Source organism: Trachymyrmex cornetzi, unplaced genomic scaffold (assembly GCF_001594075.2).
Source record: "Trachymyrmex cornetzi isolate Tcor2-1 unplaced genomic scaffold, Tcor1.1 scaffold1012, whole genome shotgun sequence".
In the NCBI taxonomy this organism is placed as follows: domain Eukaryota; kingdom Metazoa; phylum Arthropoda; class Insecta; order Hymenoptera; family Formicidae; genus Trachymyrmex; species Trachymyrmex cornetzi.
In genome coordinates, this window is record NW_017295557.1 from 328,576 (window position 1) to 342,940 (window position 14,365).

A 14,365-nucleotide genomic window follows, 5' to 3' on the forward strand; every position below is an offset into this window, starting at 1 on the left:
GTTTATTAAAATGCAAATGTATACTGCATGATTTTATCGCTTGTTTTATCAATTAATATATTTTTTATTCAAGTAGATTTCCACTGAATATTTTTGATTTCGAAATCGCCACACTCTACTGCAAGCATTAATTACATAAAATGCACGATGTTACAAATTCTCATTATAATTGCGTACCGATCTCAAGATCTTTGATAGGGCATTATTTTTAATTAATGTTGTTTATTATAAATCACCCGATATCGATAAAAAAGCGACTCTAAATCGTTTTAAATTGTAAGCACGTAACAATTTTATTCTTTCCTTTTGATGATTTTTTTTATTTCTTTTTTGCATTCAATTGTAGCATGGACTATTCTAGCACGAACTGTTCTGCGTAACACGCGCGAATACGACGTCACATAATCTGATATATCGGATATATTACAGTCAAGTGCATGTCATTATTACGAATCGATCATCATACGACACGAAGTCGTATTACGCGACCTGGTGTAAATGTATTTAACGATACTTATAGATCTGGCAATAAATATTCTATGTGTAGTATTTATTATTTCAATGATATTTATTTTATCCCCCCAGAGATTTCTCACAAATTACTTACTCGTATCTCGAGATGCTCTTTTTATATTCGACGGCAATTTAGACATGATCTAAATAGCAGGATGTGTGTGTGTGTGTGTGTGTGTGTGTGTGTGTGTGTTTGTGTATGTGACATCAAAAGACGATATGCGACGTTTATTTTAATTTACTATTAAACGTCATAATTATATCATCTCTTAATATCATTATGCTACTTGAACTTACAATTTATAAAGCTTTAAATTTTTAGGTTTTGAGTGCTAAAAGACGTCGCATAATAATTATTTGCAGTCATTTGAAAATTTATAAATAAGAATATATAATAAATGCATAACGCAAATAAAAAATGTATGCAGAAATTTCAGAGCACACAGAATGTAATATTTTCAAATATAGCACAGTTTAAAGATTAGGGTCAGAAATTCTAAAATGAAACATTTCATAAAATATTACGTATAAATTATTTAATCTTTTTTTAGTAGTTTATTAATTGTTCTCTGTTAAAAAAATTAAATTTAATATTTATTATAATTTTTATTTCTTTATACATAAAAAATATGATATGTAACAAACTTTTTCCGTTTTAAAAAATAAAGTGTTCGGGGAACTCGCTGTATCTAGTTGTATTCAGCGTTGTTACATCACTCCATTTTTATCGTTTATTGGACATAAAACATGGTGCAATAAAACTGGCAACGTTCACCTGTAGTTTTCTTATTAAGTAAAATATAAAAAAATCAATTATTCTCGAACATCTCGTCTTCCACGATTATTTCAAATATTTTCGAGAAATACGATCGTATTAAGTCACACGCGCAGTAATACATCTCATTATATTATTTAATTATTAACTAATTAGAATATTTTTTTATGTAGGACACGAATTATTTATACCAGCCGGAATTATTGAGGAACTCAAAATAATTCGAATATTAATTGTAATTATGGAACAATCATATCCCGAGGATCTGGCAGACGTTCTTATTAGCATCACAAATCGTCTGTGACGAGGATGTGCTCGTATCTAGAAAACCCAGACGAGTGGGGAACATCGATATTCAGACGAGAGGTCAGACGCAGGTGGAACGCTTTGGGCGGCAGGAGGAACGCGTGGCGATTTGGTGCGGTGCTGGGGTAATGCGGTGATATAGCGGTACGGCGGTGCATAACGTAAAAGTAAATTCGCGGTTGTCGGAACGAAACAGTTCGTGGCCGCAGGTGAGCGAGCGAACGACCCGGCTGTTCGCTCGAGAGAGTCGATGATTCGTGCAACGCGCGGACGCGGACACGCATCCGTTCCGTATTCCTGATCCATCCGGCCTTGTTCCGGCGTAGTGGAATTGCAATCTCGCAAAAGAGATTTTGGCAGTAGACCAGGCCGAGAAGAAGCGGAAGTATCGAGAAGAGAAGAGTACCGGGCTCTCGCAACGGACGAGCGCACTTCGTTGCGCGACGATGCGCTGTGCCGGACTTCGCGCTTCCGCCGAGTCGACGATGAACCCGGAACATCGAGGGACCGAGCTTGATCGCCGCGTGTGATACCACGAACGCAACTCACAGGGGTGAGCGAGTACTCATTGTGATTGGACACAGAAGGACACACGAACGAGATACATAAAATTAATTTAAAATCACTGATATCCTACATACGATAGAAAGACGAGAGTCGATCGTGACGTTTTAGCAGAGCGGATGAATTGAAACAAATATGGGAATAAGAATAATTTTCTGAAAACAATATAACGATTATAAAGAGCATATAAGAGTCAATTTAACTTTAATTTTCTTTCAATTTAATAATAATAATTTAACAATGATTTTCTATTTAATGTGACTCCGGTGAAAATAAAAACCGGAGCGCAAGTCGATGGTAAGAGGAGAGTAACAGAAACGTAAACGAAGCTTAGGCGAAAATTGAAACAGCAAAACGTAAAAGAGGCGTTTACGCTTCTTTTACGTTTCGTTGTCTCAATTTCGCTTCCTAGAAGCTTCATTTACGCTCCTATTACTCTTCTCTTATATTCGATTTACGTTCCAATTTTTATTTTCGCTATCCAGATAACGCAATGTCTAGAAGATGTCTTTATGTCTTTTAGACATGCATGTTATCTGAGTATAATAGGGGAATACGGATATTTAAACGATTCGTTAAATAACTTTTTATGTATATCAGGAGCGTTGATGAGCTCGTTGAATATTAATTATTGATAACGAAAACGTTCAGAAAGTTAGATGGCACACTTTGCGGTGTCCGTTCCCTCGCTGAGAGAGAGAGAGAGAGAGAGAGAGAGAGAGAGAGAGAGACATCGTTCGTATATATTTTATGCATTATTATGATTATACAAACATATGCAAGAGAGGATCAATCGCTGAAATCGCGCTAGAGAAAGCATTATCTATCTTTTATGTAGGATTATAGGCTTTCTAATAAACTTTCGCATACATTCGCTCACACGGCGACTATGGAGCGAAATAAGAAGTTCGCGGTGTTTCACGCACGAAGGGATGAGACTTCATAAATAATAGCAAATTCGATTGGATGACACTCAGTGTGCATTAGTGTACATTAAAGCCATCGTACTCAAATTAAGATAAAAATATGTGTTTGATATAAACATAAAGAAATGGATTAAACCATGAAATCGTCCATACATTTTATTGTGCTGTTAAGTAAAATCTGTATTTTGTAATTTGAAATATTTGCATTTTACTTCTATACAGATTAATTACAACGGCCATAATATGTACTAATGCATCTAACCAAATTGATGTTAAACTATCTTTTTCTTTCTTTTAAGAAAGAGTTAAAGTATCCATCTTTTGACGCCAACATTAATATACATATGTTCCTAAATTATATAGAATAAAAAGCTAGAAAATGAATTTTATATATATAATAAATTTCAATATATGTGCTTCTACATTCTTCTGTGAAAAGAGTTTGAAATCGTTATAATTACTTTACGTTAAATCAAACAGATTACTAAAAATATACATAGAAACGAAGTCTATTGTGTTTAATTACTATTGTATTTGATACTTCACGCATTCATTTTTCTCGAGAGATAAAATCAAAATCGCAGAATTCCCCTTTGGAAGTTTCGTAAACGTCGTTATTAGTCGATTCCGTTCGCAAGCGGAAACCTTGACCAAAGCGATATTTTTTCAGTTACGGTGCCTGACGATATCAAAGGTATAAAAACCGTTGATAGACCTCCGATACTTCCTCGTGCTGCAATCGCGCTTAGAAAATTTGCGTGTGATACTAATCGCTGTTATAGTCACATTTTTCAATGCATCACTCTTCAAAGTATTTCAAATAACGCATGAAAATTCAACAGACATTTACGAGAGATGTTTAAAGAATTTCTACAAAAATTTAAAACATCTAAAAAGCCTCTCTCGAAGATGTTTTAGATTTTTTAAGTTTTTAAAGTACATTCAGAAAATGTTCTAAATTTTTTAGACTTTTTGAAAATTTAAGATATTTAAAAGTCATCTGAAATTTTTCCGTGATATATACATACATAAGGTATCTATCCTACTTCTATTTTTTTACGACGAAATATTTGACAAATGTGGATTCACAATCTTTTCTTGGTGAAAATGAAAACATCGTTTACAAAAATTTTTGAATATTCAACGTCATATATTTTTATGATTAATTCCACAAATTAAATTTTTGTAATATAAATTTTATTTGACTTTCTGAAGTTGTCGTGTCATGGAAAATCCTTCTTTCTCGTTTGTGCTTATAATTTAAAAATTATTGATGCTTAACAGTGTGACAACATGATTGTCGTTATTTATGGGAAATAATTGTTTAACAGTTCTGAAAAATCGATTTACGATATCTATCTTAGGAAATCGACAAAGCAAATCATTTCTTCTTGTGAAGTTTCTAATAAATATAATATTTTAAATTGCTGTTAATTATGTCGAAGAATTACATTATCTTGAATGAGGAAGTATTGCTCGTTTTATAGTTAGTTAGTCACTAACAATGGCAATTTAACGTTTTGGATAGCGTCGGTAAATAGCTTCGCATTCTTCGAGTTTAAACTCGAAATTACGCTCGTCTGCTTGCTACAAAGGCGCTCAAGGATTCCCAGGTGAACCACTCATTTCCTCGACTAATGCGAGGCAATGATTCATCAACGATCCATTTAAAAACACGGACGGCTATTCGCCACAACATTCTTTTGTCACGTGCAGGACAGTTTGAGCAATGAATCGCAATTAATCCGCGCGACAAGAGCGGTCTAATGATAAAAACTGAGAAAAATTTCACATTTTTTTCTATGATGCACCTTTTGTATTAAAAAATTTGTTAGAAATGTTTTTAACTCGATAAAATTGTGTTGAAGTACAAAAAAAGAAAGAAAAAATGATTCATTTTTTAAATAAATTATTAATTGTTATTGCAATTTACATAATAAAAATATTATTACATTATATATCTTATATTATATATTTCTTTTTTTAGACTTCAAACTAGCTTTTAGCTCTTTAAATATAACTAACCACAGAAATAGATTGATTTACATTTGAATTACATATATGAAAATTAAAAGTAACAAAATGTTATTTAACTCAAAGGATTGTGTTACCGTTCTTCCTTTGATATCTAACAGTGTACATGCATAAAGGAGGCACGTCCGTGTCTCGCGACACTACTAGTGTCTCCAGATATTGTTCCCCGACGTGTCGGAGTTCTATTATAGTATACGATCAATTGTTTGCTACTAATATTTATAACTCAACTCTAATACTAATTAATTATTATTGCTTAATACAAGTACTTGTTATTCAGCTCATAAATATGTTCAGATAACAAGTCTCGTTATTCAGCTCTTATAAGTAAAGCGTAAGAGTGCTACATTAAACTACAAATCATTATAAAGTAAAATAGGATGTAAGTTTAGAATTTATAATCATACATGTTCAATTATTATTTATAAGAAATTTAAAACTTTGAAACTTAAGTCTATCTACAAACACCATTCTAAACTGAAACGTACATAACGAGTAAAATTATGCTTTTTGCACTGTCATATGTCATCCAAATACTTTCATGATTTATTCTACATATATTTTAATATCCTGTGAGAGATTGCAGGATATTAAAATCTGAACAAATCATTAAATAAGAATATGTTAGATAACAAACAGGTATTATTATCAATTTTTTATACATACATTATGGTACATATATGCATACGCAATAATTTTCTCATAATGAGATGGCGATATTGACCATGATCATTGTTTCGTCATTATGAGCATTAAGTTTTCATGTTAATAATTATGTCCATAATTCTATTAATAATACAACAAAATATAGCTAACTAAACCTAGATAACAGTAATTTAAATTTAGCCTAACTGCAGCTATTAATCATTATAACGGTTCTGTAAATATAAATATAGGTATATAATATAATGAAATTTACACATATTAATATATTATACATTTTATTAATTTGTGTCGGCTCAGACAAAATCTTATGTGTACATTAAAAAGAATTAAATTTTAATAAATATTTGTTTGAATATTTCTAAGTAAATATTTACTAAATGTAAACATATATTTATTTGAAAATATTAATTTGTAATTTAACTATCATTTTTTATTGATAAATATTAAAATATTTATTTACTATAGTTTATATTTACTTAGTACTATTAAAAAATATATGTATTAAGATTTAATAAATTCTTTTGTCAGTGTATTTGTCAGTTCGCGTTTGTTACGCAAATACACATGAGATAATCATTATAATAATTCTGACGTCAATTAAAATCTTATCAAGTCTATACCACGGAAATGTGAATTGTTTTTTAAATACATATGTTTCATTTATCGCATCTTTGTGTTACGTATCACAATTTTAAGATAACTGCAAACAAATTAATAACAATTCTACTTGTCTTTTTCTTTTTTACAAACGATATTGCATTTACATAATATAGCATTATCTAATACGATAGATAAGCAATAATGAGAACGGCGTTTATCCGATTCAACAAAGACATGGGTAATGGGAGTATTTTTTAGTACGAAATTGATTACGTAAACGTCTCACCAGGTCTCTAAGATTCCACTCCGCGTTTCCTCGGACAGACGTGATATTCCACGTGATATTGTATTTTAGATTATGAGAAACATTATTGCTTTATGTACATGAAACTGCACTGGATGATGTTATATTACACACGCGTAATTCGAATAATTTCCCGACGTGCTTGCCTTTTGACTTGTTATTGTATCTAGTATCAAATACTAATTTCCGGTATTGCCACTCTTCCGCTTTGTAAGCTCGATGTACGAACAAGCGGCGAGTCGTGAAATTAGAAATAGTTTGATTTATTTCGCGTAACAACTTTTATTTGTATCATTCCGGATATACTATATTGACGTATCGATTACATAATATACTAACTTATCTATGATAAAATACCAGAATGTTATCTTAGGTCAGCTATATAACTGGTAAGATCACATTCATAAGCGAAATTTTGTTGTAAAATTGCATTTGATAATGAATTTTTACACAGAATTTTGCTAAAAAATTTAAAATTTTGCTGGATATAGATCTGAAAATAATGTTGTTTGAAACTCGAATTGATTGCTAAAATATCAAAATTTTTTGCAGTATTACTATCAAAATAATGATATTGAAAACTAAAAAATTGATGAATAATTCTGCAAAAAATGTTCATTTTCTAGCAATCAATTGAAGTTTCTAACAAAATTATTTTTAAATCTCTATTTAAAAATAATTTTGTTAGAAACTTCAATTGATTGCTAGAAAATGAACATTTTTTGCAGAATTACTCATCAATTTTTTAGTTTTCAATATCATTATTTTGATAGTAATACTGCAAAAAATTTTGATATTTTAGCAATCAATTCGAGTTTCAAACAAAATTATTTTCAGATCTATATCCAGCAAAATTTTAAATTTTTATTTTAAATAGAGATTTAAAAATAATTTTGTTAGAAACTTCAATTGATTGCTAGAAAATGAACATTTTTTGCAGAATTACTCATCAATTTTTTAGTTTTCAATATCATTATTTTGATAGTAATACTGCAAAAAATTTTGATATTTTAGCAATCAATTCGAGTTTCAAACAAAATTATTTTCAGATCTATATCCAGCAAAATTTTAAATTTTTATTTTAAATAGAGATTTAAAAATAATTTTGTTAGAAACTTCAATTGATTGCTTTATTCAGTAAAATTTTAAATATTTTAGCAATTTTCCGACAAAATTCCACTTATGAATGTGATCTTGCCAGCTACAGCTGACAAAATAACATTCTGATATTACAACAATTTGAGTTTCTAATAAAATTATTTCCATATCCAGCAAAACTTTAGATCTTTTAGCAAAATTATTCTTTTGGCAAATTATTCTTTTGTACTATAATTGTTAATCTTCATGATCGCAACTTTTATTGAAGCTTTTCTTTATATACATGATAAATCGCGTGCCATGTATAGCCGCGTGTACTTTACAATTATTCGAAATGAACTGAGCGTGACGCTTTTATATATAATCGCGTCATCAATACAAAACACGAATATACATTACTCAATTACAGACTATTTACAATATTTTTAAAATACACGCCGATTATTTCGTTTGATAGCTGTCAGAAAACGAGAATATCAATGAAAACGGTATATTTTCAACAACTTTGTAAATTTTTTAAATGTTTCAATTTTCTCCTTATTTTTAAGTTTTGGCATGTACCATGTACTTTATTTATTGATTATACTTATACATAATCTATTAATGTACGTTATAAAATTCTTTAGAAAAGTTTTATGTGTTCCAATAATTGATCTATTTGCACAAAACGACATTCTTTTTAACGTCGACATTCTTAACTCGTGCCGCATATATTTGTATTATTTTTAGAACGATCAACTCTATTATTTTATGAGTTTTCGCAAAGCCATTTGCGAAATTTCGTCAATTATTCACCATTTATCATCGCTACTTTTTTGCCGTTTATTTTAGAAATCTGCATTTAAACAATGCAACGGCAACACAAATGCCTACCTGAAAGAAAAGGGAACGCAATAAATTTTCAGATCGTTATTCTCCTCTGCAACTACTATGGAAGCTTCATTAACAAACTGTTCTCTGTATTTTCCAATTCAATGGAATGGGATTCCAATTCATTTTCTAATCACTCCGTTATATTATTGAAAGAGATCAAGTTTTTCATTTATCACTAAAAGTATTATATCTTAAGCTAAGAAGCATTTATATGATGAGGCACCATAAAACAAAACAACATAATATATCTGTAAATATTTATATTAGAAGAAATTAGTTCTAATTAATTAGATTTATTTAATAATCAAAAATAAAATTTAATTACTTTTAATATGGAATTCTTTAATTACGTGAAATTAGTGAACGTAAAATTCAAAAGAATCATAGATAAATAAATCGCGCGTTATTTAGAATAACTTAATAACATTAAAAATTATTAAATTTTGAAAAATCGTAAATGAATCGCGTAAAATATTAGCTTCAATTTCTCGTTAAAAGCTTCGCGTTTTGCAGTAGCCAAGAAATCCTACCGTTTAAATAAATCATCCGAGCACGGAACGTAAATGAGAGGGTACCTGATGTACATAAAATTAAAAATAGATGAATTGAGATTATCACAAAGATTATCAACGAACGCGAGAAATCTAAGGCAACGGGTGAAAAATTAACGGGATCGCTACGCGTAATATAAATCAATCCGTTCATTTTTCCTTCAAGGTCTCTGTGGGAACGAGTTCCTGACAGGATGGAGTCTACCTGAGGAGGAGACTCTACATCGGTCCGCGCGTTTATATATCGGTTCACACGTTCCATCCGAATTGCGCACTTCGTCTGTCAGGTCGATCTTTCGTCGAAGATCGCACTATGTCCAATAAGTACAACGTTAACGAGGAATACAACATGGAGAATCACGCTAGAGAGGTCACGCTGACTGGTTTCAGTAGTAAGGTGATCGACGATGTTCTTCGTAGCAACAATAACGAGCCCAATACGTTGAATGGCAATCCAAGCAGCGCTCATGCCATCACCAAAGACGCGAAGATTGTTAATCTCGAAGGTGAGCCGCTATTGCTTTGTATTATTACATCTTATTAATTAGGCTGTATATCTTTCTGGTACATTCTGAAAGAATTTTATATCTTGTGAGAATATTTTAAAAATAAAATTCCACGTTGAAATGTTAAATTAAAAGATGAGACGATCGGTCTCTTCGTATTTTTGCACAGAATAGACAAGAGACATGGTGCAGTAATATTCCAGGCTCGCTTTTATCTATGATTATAAATTGAAGAAAATTTGAACTCATCACTGACTCGTGCGAATATACGCCGGTGCAGTGTGTTCAATGTATACAATAGTCACAATAGTGGACGAGAAAATAATTGGCGTGTGATTCAATGCGCGATATCAATCACGTCGCGCGCACGACGGAGATGCAGGACGGCGCGGAAACATCGAACAAAAATTTGCAAAAATATATGCACCGTACACCGACCTTCACTTTCACGGTTGAACAGTCGTTTTTTTTAAATAGCGTTTTATAATATTCGCAATCGCGCGAAAAATTGTTTCAAGGCACGTTGCCTTCGTTTGCATCGCGCATGTGCATTTATGCACGCATATAGCGTTATGATTCTCTCGTTGCAAATTAGTCTTTTTTCTCAAATAGAAACATCTCAACATTTTCATTTTTATGGCAACTATATACGGAATTATATGGTATAGATTATTATAAACTACTTGCAACAAACTCTATAAACTACTGCTACAAATTTTTCTTACTGCACAAAAGCTGGATGCATTTGCGACAATTGCAGTTTGACAAATACGTTTGCAATTGAAATATTTAAATCTAATTAATTTATAATAAGAAATTACTCCCTTAAAAAAAAGGTATTTCAATATATTGATTATCTATTCAGTAACTGATGATATTTCAGAAAGTTAATCAGTATATTGAAACACTTTTTCCTAAGGACTAAATAGAAGATATATACATGGATTTGCTAAAGTATTTAAAAATTTATAGCTATAGATCTGAAAATAATTTTCTTGGACCATTAAAATAATTATCAAAGGCCGGTATTCATACAATCAGATTTTATATTTCAAGCTATCTTAAGTATAGTTTTAAGATGCCATAAGCCAATCACAGAGCAGTATTAGCATCTTTACATTACTTAAGACTTGAAATCTGGAGACACTGGTAGTGTCTTGGTGCTAAGGTACGCGCAGCGATACTGCCGTGGCTACTTTATAAGAACTGACTATGAATACCGACCTAAGATGTTTAAGCATAATAGTACTGCTGCAAAAAGTTTTGACATTCTAGCAATCAACTTAAGTGTTCTACATAATTATTTTGTTGTTCTAACACTGAAAAAAAGAGTCCAGTCGCATTGATTGAAGTTCTGGTTGAAAATGAATAAATCAGAATTTTCTGATTGAATCTAATATAATTTTAGTTGATATAAAAAATTTTGATTGATACGATCAGAATCTGCTGGTTTGTTCATTTTTAACTAGAAATTTTTCTCTTTAAACACAATTATTTTAAAATTTGTATCTAGTTAAATTTTTTAATACTTCAGCAAAACCGTCCTTTCGGTGTACGCAAAAGAATAGAACACTGCATGTACAGGAATTTACTCAAGTAACTATACTTGTTGCATGTTGTCGCTTATAATTCCAGTGTCAGCACACAATGATTAATGCGCAAAAAGATAAATATTTCAAAACACCACCATTTTACATACAAGAAGTAACGTTCGTATTGTAGTAAAGTCTGCAAATGTAATAATTGGCGCTGTTACGTCAACTCTTTTCAAAGCTTAAGTATTTCGGTCAACGTACAAAAACATTTTGCTTTTACGACATCTCAATTGCGAGCATATCGTGCTCTAAATAAACCATTATCTTCTATTCTCTTTCGCCCAGATCGCTATCGACGCCAGTATTTACCTCACAAGAGTCACAAGTACCTCGTCCATGCGATTGTTCGAGATATATTCAAACCACAAAAAATTCACTGATACCGATATTATCCGCAAGCAGTCGAAGGTGTAAAATGCAAAACAACTCGTCTGTCCACTTTCTGATAGTCTTATAATATATAATGGAAAAGATAATAATAATATAAACTTTAATTGAATTTAAATACATAAAAATCGAATATGCTACAAAATTTAATTCTGCCATTGTTACGCTTCGGTTAATGTTAATAAGCAGAATATATACCTATATATATATAATAGATAATGAAATGCAACCTCATCGAATATACAACGAGCTGCAATTGAATTCCGCATGGACGCAATCTGTCGTCCGATTCTAATTTTGATTAAAAAGCGTTAATTAATTATTATAATGACATAATGCACTGCTGCGTGGATACTCTTTGTAGATTCGCCCTATTCGTTCAGATCCTGCCGTTCCCACACTTCATTAGATTTTATCGCTGAAATAGCATTTACATTTTGCGCGACTAACTGTTAATACTTTCTGTTAATTGAAAATCAAATGTCATGTTGATGAACTGCTACGCTTGTGTAAATTCCGAAGTAGTATCAGTTACGATGCATAATCGATCGTAAAGTATAATTTATTCTCAGAAAAATGTAGCAAATACGGAAATTGGTATCTCTCGTTCAGATATAATATACCAGCAAAGTTAATATCCTTGAACTTTGTGCGTCATGATTCTCGAAGATGCAATCTGAAGAAAACATGGTTTGTTTCGTATTTTGATTAAAATCATATTAATTATGTTTACTCCGCCTAGTTTATATTTCTAATTATATATATTTTTCTGTATATATATATTGAGAAAAATATTTGAAATGTGAAAAAATCTATATAATGATTTCAAAAAAAAGCTTCAAATCTTTTCAAGTCATAATTTTTTAATGACTTTAGTAACAATTTTATTTTTTTTTTATAGAATGAGCTATCTATTTTATTATAATTTTGTAAGATATTTTATAACAAAAACGTTAAAAAAGTATTTTTAATTAAATAATAACTTTTATTCGAAACATTTTTTACTAACTGTATTATTAAAAAAATAATTGGATGCAACACACTTAAAAAAACACAGTATATATGTATAATATATATCACTTATATAATGTATAATCGCTCGATCGTTCTACTTATAAACTTTTGCAAAAAAATTTTGACTTTTTTGTGCGCGATAAATCTTTATAAATATTTATATTTAAAAAATAATTGGATGCAACACACTTAAAAAAAACCCAGTATACATATATGTATATATCACTTATATAATGTGTAATCACTTGATCGTTCTACTTATAAACTTTCGCAAAAAAATTTTGACTTCTTTGTGTGCGCAATAAATCTTTATAAATATTTCTTTACTTTTAATACACGTTCTTTAGATCGTTTTGTATATATTTTTGTCATAATTTTTATTACAAACAAATATTTATATAAGTGACTAAATTTGTTTGGTTCTTTATATGAATTATTACACCAACGAGATTGACTTTTCTTCTTTTAGTACCACGAAATTCTAACACGAGTGATCTGTGCACTTCCGGAAGAAGGTGGCTCTATCGACAAGTTAGAAGCTCTTGCAGGCGGAAGCTGCTATTCAAGAGAATACCCATCCTAACGTGGTTGCCAAATTATCGGAAGGAATATGTAGTGAGCGATCTAGTAGCTGGTATCACCGTAGGCCTCACCGTCATACCGCAAGCCATAGCGTACGCTAACGTCGCGGGATTACCGTTACAGGTAAATATAAAATAATATTGAGTAAAATTTTATCTGTGTCACTCAAGAATAATGTCTTAATTACAATAAAAAAATTTATTATTAATTACAATGAAATATATGTATATATAAATATCGAAACTTATACTAAGGTAAGGCGCGAGACACGTGTCTTTTGATAAAAACCAAAATATCTACCAATTTAAAAGTTTATCAAGCCTGAGTATCATACAATACTATAAATACACATGTACGAAACTGCGCAGCGCTTACACAAAATTTAGTCGTTACGGTATGGTCTTCTTTTTATTCACTTTTTCAGAAGGATGCCACACACATCAATTTATAAATATCTAAATGTATAAACATTGACTGAATGTGATATTTATTTATATACAGGAAATTGGATGTCATATTGGATGAACTATTTTTATGTTTTGTTTTAAATATCTCTCTTTCTTCCTATTATTTCTTATTTTAGAAAAATATTTCAAAATAGTTTCAGTTTTATATGAGAAAATATGATTCATCCAACAAAATTTTTATAGCATACAATTTTTAAGAAATATTATTAATATTAAAAAAATACTTTATTTGGACAGTATGGACTCTATTCGTCTTTCATGGCCTGTTTTGTGTACACAATTTTCGGCTCTTGGAAAGACGTACCTGTCGGGCCAACCGCAATCGCCGCGATTCTAACGAGAGAAACTTTACAAAAGGCTCATTTAGGACCTGATTTTGCTATTTTATTATGTTTCGTCTCAGGCTGCGTCTCCTTATTAATGGGCATTTTACAATTAGGTAACATTATAAAGATTATAAAGAATAAAATTGATCTAATTTGAAATCATCGCATTTATGATTATTTCTAAATTAACAGTCTTCAGTAACAATGATATATTTAATATATATTACAATATTTTATATAAGTATTGTTATGATATATTTTTAATATATGGCTCCCTT

General features: G+C 30.6%; 1 protein-coding gene across 1 annotated transcript in view; it reads left to right on the forward strand.

The window, feature by feature from the left end:
• The first annotated feature begins 1,767 nt into the window (after positions 1-1,767).
• The window catches only part of LOC108757789 (sodium-independent sulfate anion transporter), a 15,803-nt gene continuing 3,205 nt past the window's right edge, over positions 1,768-14,365 (forward strand). Inside the window, exons 1-4 of the mRNA XM_018502369.1 lie at positions 1,768-2,147; positions 9,377-9,716; positions 13,182-13,417; positions 13,999-14,233. Coding sequence (XP_018357871.1) covers positions 9,524-9,716; positions 13,182-13,417; positions 13,999-14,233 — 664 coding nt within the window. The 5' untranslated portion in view covers positions 1,768-2,147; positions 9,377-9,523. The remainder of the gene's footprint in view (positions 2,148-9,376; positions 9,717-13,181; positions 13,418-13,998; positions 14,234-14,365) is intronic.